This window comes from Neovison vison, chromosome 4 (assembly GCF_020171115.1).
Source record: "Neovison vison isolate M4711 chromosome 4, ASM_NN_V1, whole genome shotgun sequence".
Taxonomy (NCBI): Eukaryota; Metazoa; Chordata; class Mammalia; order Carnivora; family Mustelidae; genus Neogale; species Neogale vison.
Window position 1 is genome coordinate 164988954 of NC_058094.1, and position 21103 is coordinate 165010056.

The 21103-nt window shown below is 41.1% G+C and overlaps 1 protein-coding gene across 2 annotated transcripts in view; it reads right to left on the minus strand.

Moving 5' to 3' along the window:
• COL28A1 (collagen type XXVIII alpha 1 chain) overlaps window positions 1–21103 on the minus strand; it is a 153269-nt gene that overhangs the window by 33649 nt on the left and 98517 nt on the right. For both annotated transcript variants that reach the window (XM_044246092.1, XM_044246093.1), the window contains 2 exons: window positions 18899–18967; window positions 14420–14488 (listed from right to left, as the gene is read on the minus strand). In XM_044246092.1, coding sequence (XP_044102027.1) covers window positions 14420–14488; window positions 18899–18967 — 138 coding nt within the window. The remainder of the gene's footprint in view (window positions 1–14419; window positions 14489–18898; window positions 18968–21103) is intronic.

A 21103-nucleotide genomic window follows, 5' to 3' on the forward strand; every position in this document is an offset into this window, starting at 1 on the left:
CTCTCAAATAATCAGCAGCATTGAAACTAGATGACCATGTGCTCCTTGAGATACTTCCTCACTTGGCTTCTAGGACCCACTTCCTCTTGGTTTTCTGCCTACCACTTCGCAGTCTCCTTTGCTGTGTCCTCTTCATCATACAAACCACCAAGGGCTCGAGGGCCCATGCCCACTCCTTGGATCTCTTTTCTTCTCTATCTCTCTATATTCACTCCCCACATGTTCCCATTCATGCTCAAGACTTCACTATCAATAGACGGATAAACCAAATTTATATCTCCTATGTTGATGATCTCTCCTCTGAACTCTAGATTTCTATTCCCAGATAACTATCTAACAGCTCCACTAAAGATTTAGCTTCACATGTTCAAATTTCAATTTCAGATTATGTGAATTGATTTCCTCCACACTTAGTGATCCCCATTTTCTTATAGTCTCTCCCAGCTCAGAAAATGGCAAGCCTATCCTTTCAGTGGCTCACGTCAAAAATCTTAGTCATCCTTGACTCCTTTATCTTATACCCTACATCTATGCAAGAATCCAACCACCCCTTCCCATTTATACCATTACCATGTTCAACTGAACCACCACCAGCCCTCATGTGCACTTTGGCGATATCTTCCTATCTCAACTCTTTTGTCTTTGTACCCCCACAGTCTATTTGCCACATGCTGCTGGAAATGTCCTTTTAAAACATGACTTATATCAGGTTGCTCCACTATGCAAATATAATCTCGTTCATGACCCACTCTAGTCTGGTCATTCTGTCACTGATGCTCCTTGAGTGTGTCAGGCCTGGATTCTTATTACAAATCCCTAATTAAGAATGCCCAATTCCTCCTACCCACTGCCCAAGCTTCTATCCCACTTATTTTTTTAACACTTATTTCTTTATTTTAGAGAGAGAGCATGCAAGCAGGGGAGGGAGATTGGGAGAGAATCATCAAGTAGATGTCCCACTGAGCATGGTGCCCAAAGGGGGGCTTGATCCAGGAACCAAGATCATGACCCAAGCCAAAATCAAGAGTTGGTCATTTAACTGACTGAGCCACCTAGGTGCATCCTACCCCACTTTTTAACATGGAGAATGAAATGTCATGGGCTAGGAATGCAGAGTGAAGAAGGACAAAGGACATGGCCCCAAAAAAGTGTTTTTGACAAAATACGCAAAAACAGGTGGTAAAGAGATTCTCCCAGTGGGAGACATATTGCCCTGAGCCCTCTGTTCCTTTCATTCATACTTGAGAATCTACTACCAATACAGCTGAATAATCTGGAGAACTGTTTGTTTTCCACATTGGTGGACATTATTAAGATTTACTTTCAGAGATTCCTGGGGCCTGGATGGCTCAGTCAGTTAAGTGACTGCCTTTGGCTCAGGTCATGATCCCAGGGTCCTGGGATCGAATCCCCATTGGACTCCTTGCTCAGTGGGGAGCCCGCTTCTTCCTCTACCTCTGCCTGCCACTCTGCCTGCTTGTGCTCTCTCTCTCTCTGACAAATAAAATAAATAAAATCTAAAAAAAAGATTTACTTCTAGTGTATGATATCATCAACAAAGTAAATAGAGTTAACCCTGAGGATATTTTGCTGCTTCTTGTCAAGTCTGGTTGCAATGCCATTATCTCATACAATAAGAAGTGGTAAATTATAAATATATTTATTCTATGGCTCAGAAGGAATGAGCTCATTTTGGTGTGTAAGGGAAGGCTTCTGGGAGAAGTGCTACCTAATGTGAACCTTGAAATGGGAATAAGAGTGAGCCTCCTTCTCTGATGGTTAGTAATGTCCAGCACCTTTTCCTCTACCTGCTAGCTGTTCATATATGTTCTTTGGGAAAATGTCCATTCAGGACTTTTGTTTATTGTTTAATTCCATTATTTGTTTTTTTCTTTGCTATTGAATTGTATACGTTCTTTCTATATTTATGATATTAACCACTTATCAAATGTATGGTTTGCAATTATTTTTAGTTCTGTAGGATGTCCTTGCATCTTGTTGATCATTTCTTTACCTCTGAAAATCAATACATTTTCAGATTAATTTATTATTGTTTAGTCAATGGTAATTTTTTTACTCAGTTCTTAATTTTAATTCCAATATAGTTAACATACAGTGTTCTATTAGTTTCAGATATACAATAAAATGATTCAGCAATTCTACACATTACTCAGTGTTTATCGGGGAAATGCAAATAAAAACCACAATAAGATATCACCTTACCTTGGTTAGAAAGCTATCATCAAAAAGACAAGTGATAACAAATCCTGGCAAGGAGCTAGAGCAAAGGGACACCTCAACCATTGTCGGTAGGACTGCAGATTGGTACAGTCACTATGAAAAGCAGTATGGAGTTTCCTTTAAAAATTAAAAAATACAATTACATGATGCAGAAATTCTACTTCTAGGAACATATCCATAGAAAACAAAATGTCAAAGAGATATGTGCACTCCATGTTCATGGAGGCATTATTTTTAATAGGCAAGACAGAAAACCTGAACGCCCACCAACTGATAAATGAATAAGGAAGTTGTGTTATATACATGGGAATATTAATCAGCCATAAAAAAGGAAATCCTGCCATTTGTGACAACAGTGATGGATTTGGAGGGCACTGTGCTAAGTGAAATAATTCAGAAAGAGAAAAAAAATACTATATTTTTTTTCATTTATATGGAACCTTCAAAAAAATAGAAGAAGAAAAGGAAAAAAAAAAAACTCATGGAAAACCAGAGGCAAGGAGTAAAGGTAGGAAGAGTGAATAAATGTGGTCAAAAGGTATAAAGATCCAGCTGTAAGAGAGATAAGAATCAGGGATATAATGTACAACATGATCACAGTTAATACTGCTTTATGATATATTAGAAAGGTGTTAAGAGAGTAAATCCTTAGCGTTCTCACCAAAAGGGAAAACCTTTTATGTCTTTTTCATTTACTTTATATTTTTTTATCTATATGAGATATGGGTTTTAATTATGGTAATTGCAATAATCATGTATGTAGGTAAAGTCATTATGCTGTATACTTTCAACATTAAAAAAAAAAAAAAAAAAGCATGAGCTTCTTTAAGTAGGTAGGGAGTGAAAGGGATCTCTCCAGGAAGAGAGAGAGCATACACAGAAGCACTGGGGCCAGGGTACACAGGAACTGAAAGACTTTCAGAACTGAGGGGTTGAGAAGACTTAAGATTGGATGCCCAGATTATATAGTCTTGCTAACTTATTATTATTACTATTTTTCAGTCTTTCTAACTTTTGAAGCTATGTCTTTAGGTATACACTAAAAACTCTTTAGATTTATTTTCTTGATATATAATTATGTGAAGGTTTTTAAAATTACAGAACAGGGGTGCCTGGGTGGCTCAGTTGGTTAAATGTCTGCCTTCAGTTTCAGGTCATGATCCCAAGGTCCTGGGATGGAGCCCTGCATGTTCTCCCTGCTCAGTGGAGAGTCTGCTTCTCTCTCTCTCTCTCTTTTGCCCTCAAATAAATAAAATCTTTTAAAATAGTAAAATTACAGAATGCTTATAGAAATTCTTCATAGAAAAATTATATAGAGAGTAAAATAGTGTATATATAGTAAAATTATAGAATCTTTATAGAAAAAAATTATAGATCTTTACTATGGATGAGGGTTTTGTTTATTAAGAAGTATATTCTAGAATGATTTCTAATAGCCAATAGGAGACAGAAGCCTCTTTTACTGGAATTTGGCAGGGAAGTCAGGCAACAAGTGGTATTTCTGTCACATCCACGACCTAAGCCTCATAATTTCACCACTCATGTTTTCAGCAGATGGTTATCATAGACTGAGGAGAAAGAAAAAAAGGGAAGGGAGAAAGTCAAAAGGCAAGAGGAAAATTCCACCTTTGTTTTTTCTAGAAACGTAATGAAAACACATCTTTAGGGTTAAGATTCCTTATATTCGCACACAGTCCAGATATAAAATACAGTTCAGTTTGGTTCAGTAGCTTAAACTCAGTTGGTAGATCTGCAACCTGATTTATGTGTGTGGCATCAATTGTGACAGAATGTTTCTTGTCACATGTTTCTACTTTCAGATACAGGCAACTAGATATAAATCCTTTCCAAGGAAGTTAAATTTATGTGAACTAGATTATAAAACCCAGATTTTCAAATATCATTTGTAATTGCCTGGATTCCTAAATAGCCTCCTTAGTTCAGTCTTGGTCCTCAGACAGTCTATTCTCAGCCTACCAGTCACAGTCATTCTTTTACAAAATAAGTCAGACCAAATCATAGTGTTGGCTGGAACCCAGAAACAACTCCCAAGACTCTGAATAAGAGTCAAAGTCCTTACAAGGGCCTACCTGGCTAGATATGAATTGGCCCACTCCAGCCCTCCTGTTGTTACCTTCCTGACGTCACCTCCAGTCACACAGGTCCTTTCACTCTTCTTTTGAATCTGCCTGGCACCTTCCCACAAGAACAGGGCCTTTGCACAAGCTATTCTCTTTGCCTGGGATGCTCTTTCCTCAGAAATCCTCAAGAGCCCCTCCTTCACCTACTTCAGATCTTTGTCCAAATGTCACCTTCTCATGACTTCATCCCACTTAAAACTTCCTCACATCCCACCTACCCTGCTCTCCCTTTCTTTGCCATGTCAGTTTCATCTTCAAACATACTATATAACTTATTTATTGTATTTATTGGCAATAGAATGCAATTTCCATGAGTCAAGAATCTTTGTCTCTTTTGCTTATGATACACCCCCAACCACCTAGAACAGAGTCTGGCATATTTAGATATGCTTAATAGATTTTTATTGAATGAACTGTGAAAATAAAATTTTGTATAACTAGCTAGGACTAAATATTGGAGTTAATATCTTTAAGTTTGAGCAGAAAGAACATCTGATTTTAAAACTTAGATGCAGAATAAAAAGAGATCCTATTTGAAGGACATGTTAGTGTTACTCATCTCACAATCCTGGCAAAGAGTGTGTGTGCACTATTATTTAAGTATATGTGTAGCATATATTTTCTGTGTAGCGGGAAAACACAACAAACGTGTTGACTTCACAAAATTACCTCAGCAAGGTGTTTTAAGAGGAAAGGACAGACTGAGGTCTCTGGAAGATTTATTTCTTTCTAAAATTGGCATAATAATCACAGTGGGAACTACTGACTCATCAGATTTCACTTTTCAAAACAGACAGACGCCAACTGGAGAATTTTCAGAAGGCCAGTATTCTAATAACTTAAAAATCTATTTTCTTCTTTGCAATATAAGAGCTACTATTTAAAGGCATAATTGCATATGCCCAATAAATAGTTTTCCAAAAAAGCTCACTGTCCTTATACTGATGAATAGGAATTGATAATGAATGTATTAGTATTCTTGAAATGTCATCACTATGACTATGAGCTCATAGGAAAATCTGTCCATTTTCAAGGCTAAAACTTCCTGGTAAAAATTACTTCCTGGTAAAGTTGTGAAAATGTAACAACTGGATGGCACTGGGTCTTTCGTTTATTTCTGACTTGATTATTATCTTAAGAGGATCATGGGAGGGGTGCCTGGGTGGCTCAGTGGGTTAAAGCCTCTGCCTTTGGCTCAGGTCATGATTTCAGGGTCCTGGGATTGAGCCCCACATCAGGCTCTCTGCTCAGCAGGGAGCCTGCTACCTCCTCTCTCTCTCTGCCTGCCTTTCTGCCTACTTGTGATCTCTGTCTGTCAAATAAATAAATAAAATCTTAAAAAAAAGGAGGACCATGGGAAATGTAATGATATTGCCAATATTGTCTGGTCTGGTGACAGGTAATGATGAATTAAATTTCCTCCTCTTTATCTCCTTAATATATTACTCAGGGTCTTTAAAGTAGAACCAAATCAGATCAATCAAGAATTACTGAATATATACTCTGTTTATCCACTAGGCAGAACCCCCTGAGCATACAGAAGAACCACCAGACACAACACCTCAGGTTCCTTTGTATCAAACGAGTACTTTTACTTTCATAGCATTCCCTCTGATCCTGTTGCACTGTAGTAATAGATAATCTGGTCACAAAGATGTATTTTCAAGAAAGCCAAATACAGCATTTCAAGTAAGCTTCTTCTATCTGTTAGGCCAATCAAGTATACCAGCCTGTAAGTGTAAGGTACTCTCACTGTTAAACACTAGGATTTTAAAAAGAATTTCTCATTTCACAAGTTTAGAGTTCTCCTAATAATGGAATTTAGTCATTGCTTATTGAGTTAAAGTATATATAAATGAGTCATTTTGTGGGTCAACAGTATGATTACAGGTGGAACTTTACCGTCATCCACCATATAACCTTCTTACATCCATTCAACTGTTTATTACTTTGTTCATTCATTAAACAAATATTTATTAAGTGCCTCCTATATGCCAGACACTCTGCTAGGTGCTGGGAAATTAGGCACGGATGAAAGAAACAAAGTCCCTGCTCTCAAAAAATAATTTTTTTAACCAAAAGAAGACAGATAATAAAACAAACAAAAAAAACACAAATATTTTCAGATGGTGATAGTGCTATGAAAACAATAAAAAGGGACAATGTTATAGAATGATTGAGAATGGGATGATGAGAGCCTCCCAGAAATGATTAGAAAAAACAACAACAACACTTGTCCTCAAAATTAAAAGTTCTAACAAATTAAGATTAAGCAAGATACATAAAGAAGAATCTACAACAGATACATCATAGTGAAACTGGATAACACCAAATAACAGGAGAAAGCACTTAAAGTCACAGACACAGGGACAAATTATCATCAAAGGAATCGTTAGAATGACGGGTAACTTCTCAAGAGCAACAATGGGGACCAACTGATGGGAAAATCTTCCCTGCACTGAGAGGAAGTGCTATGTACCTAGAATTCTATACTCAGAAAAACATCTTTTAAGAAGAGATTAAGGAGAAATAAATATAGATTTGGGGCACCTGGGTGGCTCAGTTGGTTAAGCATCTGACTCTTGATATCGGCTCAGGTTCTGATCTCAGTGTTGTGGGATGGAGCTCTTGTCCTGGGGCCTGAGCTCAGCATGGAGTCTGCTTGACATTCTCTCTCTCCCCCTACTTCTTGCCCCTCCCTACCACACCCTCCTCTCAAATAAATAAATAAATCTTTAAATAAAGAAAGCGATAAAGAAAGAAAGTTAGTTTCAGGCAAAAAGAATGAAGAGGTTGCTCTAGGGGCTCCTTAACCAAAGGAAATTCTGAAGAATCCATATCAGGCAGAAGGAGAGTGGTTCCAGTCTGAGAAGAAATAATGATAGGGTAGAGGAGATGGAATCAGTGTTTGAAATTATTGTAGGAATCAGAAAAGTTAATAAGGGTATTTTCAAAGTTAAAAGTGAGTATTTTTCAAAAGTAAATACTGAAAAAGAGCGATAAAAATGAGTAGATTCCAGAAAAGTAAAGGGAAAATACAATAGTTAAAAATGAGTAAATCCTAAAAAGGGGAAGAGATTTTTAGAAAGGAACACAGATTCCCACCCTTCTGATGTGAGAAGTAGTTTTGAAGAATCGCTGATGGAAGAACTGCTCTTCAGATGAAAGAAAGATCATGTGGAAGCTGACTTTATTGCCTATCTGTTCGAGCCACAAACTGTACTCTTGGCTTTGTTAGAGCTTTTCCGGACTTGAACAGGTAATCGCCTCATTTCCTGTTACATCTTATATTTAAAATGAGATAGTCCTATTTACAACTAGATAAGCAAAGTTGTTGATAATAAAAAGTCAATAATTGTGAAGTCCTTTAGACGTCTGTAAAACCATAAAGACAGTTTAAATTACATACTAGTTGGCCCTCACTGATTTGTCACAGAGATTTGCAGAAGGAAAGAGTAGGTCTGCCCACCCAACGAGCCAACTGGGTGGGACTCCATCAGCCTCTGCCTGTGTGTAGGGCAGGGTGCGTCATTAGAGCCTCCCTGGCAGCCCCCCTGCCAGCCCAGAGCCTGCTGGAATTCCTAGTCAGAGGCCCCGCCACCGATCTCAGAAGTTCACTAAGTTTACTAAATCCAATCTCCGGCTTATGCTCTCAGGGGGAAAGAAAGCTTTGTAATCTCTCTAGCTTTTAAAAAATTTAGTATATCAGGACAAGAAACCTCACTACCTCTGTCTCCCATTTTTTTTTTTTAAGATTTTGTTTATTTGAGAGAGAGAGACAGTGAGAGAGAGCATGAGCGAGGAGAAGGTCAGAGAGCGAAGCAGACTCCCCATGAACCTGGGAGCCCGATGTGGGACTCGATCCCGGGACTCCAGGATCACGCCCTGAGCCGAAGGCAGTCGTCCAACCAACTGAGCCACCCAGGCGTCCCTCTGTCTCCCATTTTGAAGGGCCAACTTTTAATTTCAGGATGCAAATAAAAATTTTGAATGACAAGTCTCAAACTTGTCAAACCAGTCATTTTCCTCCTTTGGACACTGACCCTGACTTGATTGTTATAACTCAGGGAGGCACATGAGGAGCGCCGGTGAGTGACGTTGGATACGTTACTTAACATCTGTGTGCATAATACATGGAATATAATCTTTCTTCATAAAGATTTTATTTATTTGTTTGTTTGTTTATTTATCAAAGAGAGAGAGAAAAAGAGAGCACAAGCAGGGGGAGCAGAAGGCAGAGGGAGAGGCAGGCTTCCTGTGGAGCAGGACCCTAGGATCATGACCTGAGCTGAAGGTAGACACTTAACCAACTGAGCCACCCAAGCCTACTGCTCTTTTTGTAGTATTAACACCATCATACACATATGAGTTTGGAAGACTAAATGTCAATACCTATTAACCTTTCTGTAGATATTTGCAACTTTGTTGTGTATTGAATCTACCCCTGACTTTTATTAGGTCTCATTTTTTTCTCCTTAAGTCAATTTCATTTCAACAAATCATTTCTATTTGTCCTTTGAGTGGGGGCAGTTTTCCATGCAATAATAGGTCCACTCTAACCAAAAGTCTAGTCAAATAGATTTTGGAAACACTTTCAAAGTGATCGGGTATAGGTAGGAGCCCCCCAGAAGGCTGCCAGAATGTGTGAGACTTCCAACACAGTACACTCACATTCTTTCAAGCTTTAGCCTTTCTGGTGAAGGGATCTCAGAAGGTGGAGAAAGTACTTGCTGCAGTTAAAATGGCTCTGGGAGTTTAGAGAACCAGTTACTTTGATGCAGCCAAAACAAACAAAAACGTACCTAAGAAATGACATTAACCCTAAACACGGAAGGAAGAATCTTACAAAGTTCTGGGTTGTACCCTGGATTTCTAATCAGAGAGCTTTGGAGGAAGAAGCCATTTTCTTTCTGGCTGTCCCCACGCTGGGTCCTGCAAGCTGGGCTAACTCAGCCACCACCACACCCAAGCTGACTTTCAGATGCTATTGTATCCTGGATAATCATCTAAGGCTCGGACCCCTCCCTTATACTGCTAGCTCTTCTTTATTCCTCACATCAGTTCTTTGTGCCACCTCTGCCTCCACCTCTGATGGAACCATCTCTCCCAACTTTGGAACCACGGCTCTGCCACCAGCTTCCAGGTCACAGACTGGAATGAGCTTTCTCTGTTCCTTTCCTGGTCCCAAAAAGCCCCAGCCTCCTCCAGCTCTGTGGCTGATACTCAGTCTGCCTGCTCAAGACAAATTTCTAAATCATTCTTTGGCGCTCCTGAGGCTGCATGAAATAAGTAAGACAGTATCAAGGCTCTAAGGTCTTCTTTTGAAGTTAGGATGAAAGGCATGATGAAGCTGAACCCAGTCTTTGGAAGCCCGGTTAACAGCACCCCCACAGTTTCAGGACAGTGACGAAGCATTCTGGAAGTTGCCATGGAGACCACTCTTGTCTTCTGTTCACCTCTGGAAGCAGCAATATGCTTCAGAACAACAGATACTTTTTAAAGTTGCCATCCTTCCTAGAAACAAATTATGTGTGGCATTAATGCCAGCCCTTCACCAGACCTCTGGTTCTTCTTCCTGGGCGCACAGCTGGTCGGCCTCTCCCTGATACTGGTTCCAGCCAGTAAGATGGAACAGAGGTGACATGTTGTCAACACTTGATCAAGACTTGGGAGAAGCACATGTGCCTCTTTCATGCTCTCCCTGTCTGCCTGCTGGGTCTAAGTGGTAAAGGGGCCCTGCACAAGGAGGAAGCATAAATGGAGGGTGAAATTCTCTGAAATTCTACATGAAGGAAAATTGCCAACCAAAAGGAACACCTACATTGTCCCATTAAGTGAGCAAAAACCTCTACTGTTTTTGAGCCATTATTCATTCTGGGGTTTATTTAGTACTAAAGTCAGGCCTACACTAAGTTATGCAACCAGTATTTCGTGTTTTTAGAGCATAAATCATTCGTATGCCAGGATGCTGGGCCTTCATCCTGGAAAATACAAGAGGGACTAGTAGAAATGGAGGGAAGCAGAAAGGAACAATAATGTGAATAATACAAACATATACTGCATATGGAACCATGTGCCAAGCCCCATGTTAAGGTGTTACACATACAGTCGCATTTAATTTCATTTCTTTCTCATGACAACTTTAAGTAATAGTACTATTATTATCCCCATTACTCAAATGTGAAAACTGAGGCCAGGTTATAGTACTCAGGAAGCCATGATTCCAATCTGTTGACTCCATAGCTCCAGCTCTGGTAGTGTACTCAGTACCATGTATTGGGCACTTTGTACAATTCTATCTTCACAGTGTCTTGTCAAATAGTCTGTCTTATCTCCATTTTAAAAATGCAAAAGCTGAAGTTCAAGGCTTCAGCCAAGCTTACACAACTAGCAAGATTCAGGCCAAGGTCTGTGAGACTCTAAAGCTCATTTTCTTTCTATCATGCCTTGAGATCACCATATAGAGGGGAGAGGTCATCTGGATTGAGTTTCTCTCCATTTCTGGGTTCCAGTCATTTTAGAGGTTAATCCTTTACTCTAACACCATGTGACCACTCTAATCATCACTATTTATCCACTTTGGAGATACTGGGATTTCTGCCAGATAACATTCAACAGATTCCCCCAGCACGTCACTGAGTCTACTTCTCACACTGGTTGGCCTAAATTACCATTAACCCACACATTAGCCCATCCGCTCACCCAGCCTGACTACAGGGACAGTTCCTTTAGCCAGGGCTGGATCGGTCATGTTCAGGCCTAAATGCAGAATGGAAGCCAGTGGCATGGAAGCATGTTTTTTAAATAAATAGACAGTTTGTGGGTAGGAGTTATATTAGAGCCCAATCCACAAGCCTATCTCAGAAACTTCTAAAGTCAAGGAGCGCCACCAGGAATCTTATTTGTATAACCACCTTTTGATCCTCTGAGAAGAAGTACCAACAGCAATGTCAGGGCTGAGCAGGACACCAGAACTGACTTCAACAAAGCTGGAGAGAGGGACACCGGCCCACCCTCTCATTATATCCTACCTGGCCCCTAGAAGGGCTAGTTGACAGAACAAGGAATCCCTTGAGACCCCACCCCATTTCTTCTCCCTCCTGACTTCACATGGAGGATTCCCAGCAGATCTACAGTCCATATCTAGGGGAATGGTCAGTGTTCACAATGGGACAAGATGGTGGCATCAAATCACCTCCCAGCCTATATGCCATGAACCTTAAAGACCAAGGCCAAGGAGCCATAATCCCATAGTCATCCATTCAATCAACAGACATCAGTAGTTGAAAGAAAGCACTGAAGTCTCTAAAGGAGCCAGAGCTTCTCTGTAGTGCAGAGCCTGCCGAGTCACAGTGGGGACTGCAGAGAAACTGCAGGACACTGCCCTGGTGCCCAAGGAGAGTGGGTTCATCATGTCCTCATGTTTCCCATGTATGGTCCCAGAGCTTCAGGAGAGGTGGGAAGAGAGGGTTGCCAGAAGGCCACCCTCTTCTGCTTGGAGAATCAGAAGAATACATGGGGTCATGGGAAGAGCAGCACCCACATTCCTTGCAGTCATGCACATCCATTCCACAGGCGGTAGACAGAGTGAGTCTTTTCTAATACCTGTCTGGTCATGTCATCCTTCCCTGACTTTCAGTTGCTCTTGGGATTCAGACTACACTTATGACTTTGGCCTACTGTAAACCCAGTTTATTCTATGTGCCTCCCCTCCATACTCTCAGAGTTCAGAGTATGATTATCCTATAGTCTATAAATGCCATGACTAAATTCATGTCTCTTCATTCACCATTTTATATTGCATTTAGGCTATTTGCTTGACATAGATGGTGCTCAACCAGTATTGATTGTTGATGGGTTGGTTGGTTGACAAGTGATGGCCTGAAGACACAATATTTGAGCAGCAAAGTTAGGCAAGTGCTGGAACAAATCACTTCTGTGATTGTAGCCCAAGCCCTTATTTTCCCCAGGGTTGGGACAGCATGAGAGACGGGGCATGGATCAGACCCCAGTGTTAAAGGTCAACAGCAACAAGGCCTTCCATCAGAGACTTAGCAACCGACATACCAACAGAAGTGTTTTACTAATTCAGATGGGTTTAGAAAGAGGTGGGAAATAGGTCAACAAATGAACATAAGAAATGACATTTCCCTCATCACTTATACTTAAAATGACTCAGAGGAACACCAACAACTAGATCTTTCAGTTCCCTCCCTTTTACAGCAGTGGTATGACCCAGGGTCAAGAAAATGAGGTGGCAGTCTTGAGTAAAATAGGTTTGCCCTCTGTTGACAGGAAGCCAAGTGATCCAATAAGTCTAGAGAGGTTTTATGAGACAGCCTTGGTCAGGGCTTCCTGCCAAGTAGGATCGGGTCACAGCCCTCAGCGGAAGAAAAGATGATCTAATTTCTGCTCACCCTGGATATGTGACAGTTTTAATTTTGGCCCTCTCCCTGTCGTGGTAGGCTTCACCCCAGAATCTCCCTCAAGACAGACATTGAACATAGCATACCCTGGGGGTGGGGAGGATCATAAAAAAAGGACAAGTGGTGAGGAGGGGAGGGCACCAGAGTCAGAGTTGGTGAGGATTAAGTGCTACCCATGGTGCTGCTTGTGGAATAAGGAAGATTTTCCCCTGATAATGAAAAGGACAACGCTGGCCCTGGATTGAACAGTTATGATAAGGAACTACCAGCACGTGTGAGTTAAGCTAATGGTGAAAAGACCGGTGGCCAAGCACGGGTTCATTGTCTTCACAGACTTATGCAAAGGCATCTATAGAATGTTACCATCTTTTAACTGTAGAATTTTAAGACTAAGCATGAGAGTAATGTTGTTTATAAGGAAGCAGTTTTTTTGCTGTATTTTCCAGAGCTGGTATATCAGCAACATGCTAACTGTCGGGCATTCCCTTGATCTTCAGCCCCACCGATGGGCAGCTGTTGTTCAGAAGACCAGCTGTGGAAGCCCTAGATGCTGTGTGGTAGAGGGAAAGATCTAACACAGATTACATGACTTTTGCTCTTGACTAAGCTCACTCTCTATGCAGGAAGAGGAAAAGGTGATTTATTTTCAACACGGGATTTTTCACAATTATTATCTCAAGCTCCTACTGTCTCCTACTTCCTAGGACATTCTATTTGAAAAAGAATTGATTGTGAATGTTTCCACTTTTTAAGAGTCAATATCAATTATCTAGCAAATGAATTACTGTGTTTCGAAGCTTCCATGTGGTAAAAAAACCATAGAAGTTTATTTGGGAGAAAATAGAAGGAGAATGAGCAAGTAAGAAATAAAAATTAAAAATCAGTCAACACAGGAGATGTAGAAGAGGATATTGTTTGAGGTTGCCTAGGAGCCTTCAGATGCCATATTTTGTCTATAGTGGTCTGGGCCACCCCGGCAGTCCCTCACTGCTGGATGGGCTATGGCTGTTGAGATAGGAAGAGTGAGGAACCCAGGGAGCTGTGAATTCCAATGACACAGACTCAGCACCCAGAGCCGGAGTTCTCACCCTGGATGTGCAGGAGAATCACCTGGGCTTTCACCCATATGGAACACCCACAGTGTTCAAGCGCTAGCGCTGGAGATTCGGATCTCATTTTTCTGGGGTAGGTCACCTGTATTATTCATAGTGCTCTCCAGGCGGTTCCACTGCGAGCTAAGACTAGGAAGTCCCGGCTTCCTGGAAGCTACCGGCGAGGAAGGTGAGAGATGGAGACAAAGACAGGGACAGGGAGCAAACACACAGCTGGGTATATGTTCTCCACTCGGCTCAGAGACCAGCAAGGGTGACAAACCCACTGTAACCCCTAAATGTCTCACCAACCAATTTAGGTAATGTCTCCTGTTCATGAAATGAATGCACTTAGAGCATTTTTACACTTCTGGATTGTGTCTCTAAGTACTGGAAGCAATTTTAACTGCTAAGCTCATATTAAATTTAAATTCATTTCAAAGTAGCCACGTTTGATATTATCCACAATCTCATCATTTTCATGAACTGAGACGTGACTCAAGCTATCGCATCCACTTACTTTAATTCCTTGTAATCCATAGCCAGGGGCACCAGGAGGGCCAGGCAAGCCTTTCTGCCCAATGTCTCCCTGTTGGAAGATGAAGAGAAATTGAAGAGAAGTATGAGAAGGTTAGGAAGGAACAATGTATTACTGCTCTTGGCGTCCTTCTTACTTTGGTCAGATCAGGACCAACATCCATGTGCCCCATGAAGCTATATCGTATCTTATATAAAACAGTGTTTTCCAAGGGCGCCTGGGTGGCTCAGTGTGTTAAGCCTCTGCCTTCGGCTCAGGTCATGATCTCAGAGTCCTGGGATCGAGCCCCGCATTGGGCTGTCTGCTCAGCAGGGAGCCTGCTTCCCCCTCTCTCTCTCTGCCTACCTCTCTGCCTATGTGTGATCTCTCTCTCTGTCAAATAAATAAAATCTTTAAAAACAAACAAACAAACAAAAAACAAAACAAAACAAAAAAACTCAGTGTTTTTCCCCCCAATTTTAAGCCACAGAACCCTTGCAAAAATATTATGCATAATCCAGATTCAAGTAAAAAGGCAAGGCAGAGCTGCTTGGCCTAAGCAGAAGCATTTGGTCCAGTATCCTTGTCTCTTTGGGCTCCTCTAGCTGCCCTACCACCAACCCCAAGAACACTAGGGCTGTGAAGACCGCTCACACATAATTCTGTGTAGCCTCTCCTATGTTTCTCCATTTCCATATGGAGAGCTATTCCCTGAGGTTGCAGTTAAAGATTCAGCAGATACGAAAATAGGTCAATAAAGCAAAAGTACCTCATTTCCCAGTAAGTGTTTTCTACAACATAAGTGAACTCCATGCTTCTTGAGGAAAGACTTCTGTGGTCAAATGAGATTGGAAAGTGTTGTATACCATGTGTGTGCCTCTCCTTGGAGACCCCAAGTGCATACAGGCCTACCTTGTTTCCTGGCGCTTTCCTATTTGGCTCCCCACATACTGCTTTTTTACAGACTGAAGGTTTGTGGCCATGCTGTGTCAGGCAAGTCTAGCCATGCTATTTTTCCAATAGCATTTGCTCACTTTCTGTCCCCGTGTCACATTTTGGTAATTCTCACAATATTTCAGACTTTTTCGTTGTTCTTATATTGCTTATGGTGATCTCTGATCAGTGATCTTTGATGGTATTATTATAATTGTTTTATGGCACCACAAACTGTACCCATTTAAGATATCTAAGTTAACGATAAACGTAGTACTGTTCTGATTGTTCCATCAGCCGTTCCCCTATGTTCCATAGCATTCCCCTCTCTCTCTCCCTCCCCTCAGGCCTCCCTACACCCTTATGCACAATAATACTGAAATAAGACCAATTAATAACCCTACAGTGTCCTCTAAGTGTTCAAGTGGAAGGAAGAGTCACACATCTCTCACTTTAAATTAAAAGCTAGAAGGGAGCCTGGGTGGCTCAGTGGGTTAAAGCCTCCGCCTTTGGCTCGGGCCATGATCTCAGGGTCCTGGGACTGAGCCCTGCATCGGGAATCTCTGCTCAGCAGGGAGCCTGCTTCCTCCTTTCTCTCTCTGCCTCCTTGTGATCTGTCTGTCAAATAAATAAAAATCTTTTTAAAAATTAAGTAATTAATTAAACGTGATTCAGCTTAGTGAGGAAGGCATGTCGAAAGGCAAGATAGGCCCAAAGGTAGGCCTCTTGCTCTGAACATTTAGCAAAATTGTGAATGCAAAGAAAAAGTTCGTGAAGGAAATGAAAAGTGCTCCTCCGGTGAACTCATGAGGTTTGAGAAAGCAGAACAGCCTCCCTGCTGAGATGAAGAACGTTCTAGTGGTCTAGGCAGATCAAACCAGCCATAACTTTCCTGTATGCCAAAGCCTAATGCAGAGCAAGGCCCCCACTCTCTTCATTTTCTGGAGGCTGGGAGAGGTGAGGAAGCTGCAGAAGAAGCCTGGAAGCTAGCAGAGTTTGGTTCCCGAGGAAGGAAGTCCTCTTCGTAACGTGAAAGTACGAGGTGAACGGCAGGGGCTTCTGAAGCTGCAGCAAGGTGAATGGAAGGTCAAGCTCAGAGAGTAAGTGACCGGTGACCGCGCTAAACAACAGACTTTCAGCGTAGATGAAACGGCCTTGGATTGGAAGAAGATGCTGTCTAGGACTTTGATAGCTAGGAAGAGGTCAGGGGCTGGCTTGAAAGATTCAAAGGACAGGCTGACCGTCTTGTCAGGGGCTGATGCAGATGGGGACTTAAGTCGAAGCCTGTGCTGATTTACCATCTCATAAATCCTGGGGCCCTTAAAAAGTGTGCTAAGTCTACTCTATGATTTATAAATGAACAACAAAGCCTGATGGTAGCACCTCTGCTTACAGTATCGTTTACTGAATATTTTAAGCCCACTGTGGAGACCTGCTGCTCAGAAGATTGCTTTCAAAATATCGACAGTGCACGTAGTAACTCCAGAGTTCTTGGTGGAAGAGGATGATGAGATTAACGTTTCCATGGCTGCTAAGCCAGCATCCATTCCTCAGCTCGTGGATCAAGGAGTGAATCTGACTTTCAAGTTCTTACTTAAGAAATACGTTTTGCAAGAAATGTGAAGATTCACTGAAAGGATAACAAAGGATTTAGAATTACATAAACTTAGTTGATAAAGCAGTGGCAGGGTTTGGGAGGAATGACTCCAATTTTGAAAGAAGTTTTATTCTGGGTAAAATGCTGTCAAACGCATGCCACAAAGAAATCATTTGTGAAAGGAAAAGTCAACCAAGATGGCAAACTTCACTGTGGTCTTATTGTCAGAAATTGCCACAGCCACCCCGACCTCCAACAACCACACTCTTCCTCAGTCAGCAGCCATCAGCAGGGAGGCAAGACCCTCCATCGGCAAAAAGATGGCAACTTGCCAAAAGCTCGGATGATGGTTAACATTTTTAGCAATAAAGCATTTTTAGTGAAGATATAATCACTGGGTTTTTTTTTTTTAGACATAATGCTATTGCACTCTTAATAGACTAGAATATAATGGCAACATAACTTTTATATGCACTGCGAAATCAAAAAATTCACTGGACTCTCTTTATTGTGGTCGTCTTGACCTGAACCTACAATGTCTCCAACTATGCCCATAGAAATATATTAAAGCCTCTAAGAAGTCCCACAATAGAGAGATAAGCTTAACCTTTTTTATTTCAGAAGATTGCTAATTAAATTTTGATGGAACAAGCTTTGAGAAATGCTGGATTCATAGAAGTTACTGTATAAGACAGCCTTTTTTTTCCTTTCCACTACAGAAAAAGCTTTATTTTTTTCTAATTATTATTTTTTCTATTTATTTTTTCTAATGGAGGAACACCTGCTCATTGAAAAAATAAAATTAAGAACAGAAATAAAGAGGACAACAACAAAGAAAAAATAGACCCCTCTTTCCACCACCCAGTGATAATAACTATGAACATCTTGGGAGGATTTTTATCCATGTGAAGTGATCCAGAAAGTTAGGAATGAAAAGAAACCAACTGCCAAAATGAAGTCAATGGACAAAAAAAGATAAACTAAGAATCTTGGTAATTCTAGGATCCTCAGTAAAATCTTTGATTCATAAGGCCTTTGCCCTGCCCTCTCTGATGTGGGGCTCTAATTCACTTCTGTGCGTTCTGGTCACGAACATAGGTATTTGAAATTTGAATTTGTAACATGTGGCTCATTGACACCTGTTTTCCCTATGAACATACCTGATACCTCTTCATTTTAGTTTCTGAACAAATCAAAGAATTATTTGTTGAGCACGTGAATCAAGGGTTAACACAGCTCTTCGACCTCTGCGCTATTCCCACGTTGAGCTGGGGGCTCTTAGGATGTTTAGCAGCATCTCTGGCCCCTTCCCACTAGATTCCAGCAGCCCTCCTCCCGCTGCTGTGACTCCCAGAAATGATTCCAGACATCGCTGAATGTCCCCCTAGGGCAAACCAGGGAGGACAAGGTCTCCCTCTTTGAAAAACCCTGGACTGTGAGAAGGAAAGGATGAATAACCACCAGATTGGAGACAACAAAAGAAAGGGAAATAGAAACGAGAGCAAAGGGAGTATGAGGAAGTTTCTCTCACCTTCCATGGGGACAGTAAATCTAGACCCTGGCCCTGCGGCCCTGACAGAGTGTACTATGCACATTTGACACAACAGACATTAGCAGGCATTCTGTTGAAGGGCCAGCTGAGGTCCCTCTGACTAGAGGGAAAATGTGCTCCTTAATGATGGCACAGCGTCTAAGAAAACTGGAAATATTTTGAGCATTTTGCAACCACTTTCTAAAGAGACACTTTCTAATTTCTTTGGGGGAAGTAAATGCCTTTACACACTTAAACAATTTTTTTGAAAGCTACATAATATGAGAAAATAAGACTTCTCATCAGCACTCCAGAAAAAACAAGTCAACACTAAAATAAACATGTGCTAGAAAGTTAATGTTCACTCGTTTGGCACGGATGGTACCTGAACTTCACACAGAGCACAGACTTAAAGACTCACCTTTGGCCCTTGGGTTCCTATGCCCCGAGGCCCAGAGGGGCCTGGGGGACCTCTGACACCAGGCTCTCCCTGAAAACACACAATGAATGACAAGTTACTGATTTGAAACAAACAACAACAAGAAAAAACCCTTTATGTTGTATAGTTTATATAAAATGCTGTATTTCATGTTAAAAATATTTTGTACAAACTTTCATATATAAAAATATATTTTAAAACCCAAATCCTTGATTTTGACTAAGATATTGAGCCCTTTTCTTGCAGATCACTTTCCTCTACTTGACAAAGGGAGTGTTATTACCTTCTGTTTTCATTTCTTATTGCCATTTAAGTAACCTTCCAGCCAACTGATATGGGTCCATTTCAAAGCAATCAAGTTAGTTAACTTTTGACAACCTCAGTGTACTTTTTCATAACTCCCTTCCCTGGAATTTGGAGAAGCGCCCCCACTGTGAGCGGAGGGAGAAAGAAGAGAGGAGAATAAAAAGAAACCATTGAAAGCTGTAACCTCATCCTGAACTAGTTGCTTTTAGTATTTTATGCAACAAAAATTATGCTACTAGGGGTCAAGGATGAGTTTTGAGATATTTCTGCCCTAGAAGCAGTTGTGGTTACAAAATAAGTTCTATGCAAGCTTTGCAGATCCCCTAAAGCCTTTTAGAACAGGCAACTAGCCCAGAAGAGTGGTGGGGCCTGATTAGGGTAGCTCAGGCCCTGTGGTTGGATCTGTGTGAGATGTGAACGACAGGAAGAAGTACAGAAATTACAATCTCTTCATTAGCCACCTCTGTGTACCCAGAACTCTGCCCTGCATGTTCGTACAGGTTACTGGATGTAATTCAGTACTCATGACAACCCTGTGTTACAGCGATGACTAACTCATCTAACATTTCTGAACCTCAGTACATTCATCAGATATACACAAAATCACACGTAGGTTTCCTGAGGATGACAGGGAAGTAAGACAAAGAATACGAGTGTCTCGATCACAATGTCTAGAGACTGTGATAGAGACACACACTCTATTGTATCGTGACCACATAATACACAATACACAAATCTATTAACTATGTGTAAACACAGTTCAATAGATTTTACCCAGAACCATTCAATGTTTTACCAGAAATAATTGTCTTCTTTGCCTGGGTCCTGTGAAGCCCACCCCAGATAAAATGGCTCCTTCTTTTGTGCCATTGTGCCTATCTAGCTGAGGAGGCACTTGGGAAATATTAATGCCTCACCCCAGCTGTGTGTTGTTGTTGTTTTAAGGATTTATTTATTTATTTGTTTTAGAGAAAGAAAGAGAGCAGGAGCGGGAAGGGCAGAGGGAAGAGAGAAACTCAAGCAGACTCCAGGCTGAGAACAGAACCCAATGTGGGGCTTGATCCCAGAACCCTAAGATCATGACCTAAGCTGAAACCAAGAGTCAGACGCTCATTGACTGAGCCACTCAGGCCCCCCACCCCAGCTGTTTTATTAAAGATAAAACTAAAGTAAGTCTAAAGACTTACTTGTCAATAGCTGTGCTATTGACAAGCAGAACTAGGAGGATGTGGAGAAGGAGGAACGCTCACAAGTTATTGGTACAGCCACTTTGGAAAACAGTTTGGCAATTCCTTAAAAAGTTCAACATCAGGCGCCTGGCTCAGTGGATTAAAGCCTCTGCCTTTGGCTCAGGTCATGATCCCAGGGTCCTGGGATTGAGGCCCACATTGGGCTCTCTGCTCAGCAGGGAGCCTGCTTCCTCCTCTCTCTCTGCCTGCTGCTCTGACTACTTGTGATCTCTGTCTGTCCAATAAATAAATAAAATCTTTAAAAAAAAATGTTCAACATCAATTTACTGTATACTAGTAATTTCACTCCTGTACCCAAGGGTAATGAAAACATATGTCCACACAAAGACTTAATAGCTAAAAACTAGAAACAACCTAAATGCCTATCAACCATAAAAGGTGATATATTCAGCAATAAAAAGGAATGGACCACAGCTACAAGCTACAACATGCACGAACCTCAAAAACATTATTCTCAGTGGAAGAAGCCTGATCTATGAGACCACATATTTTATTCCATTTGTATGAAATGTCCAGAAAAGGCAAATCTATAGAAACAGAAAATAAATCCATGATTGCCTGGGATGAGGAACAGGAACTAGGACAAGATTAACTGTAAATGGGCACAAGGGATTTTATTGGGGGGAAGAAA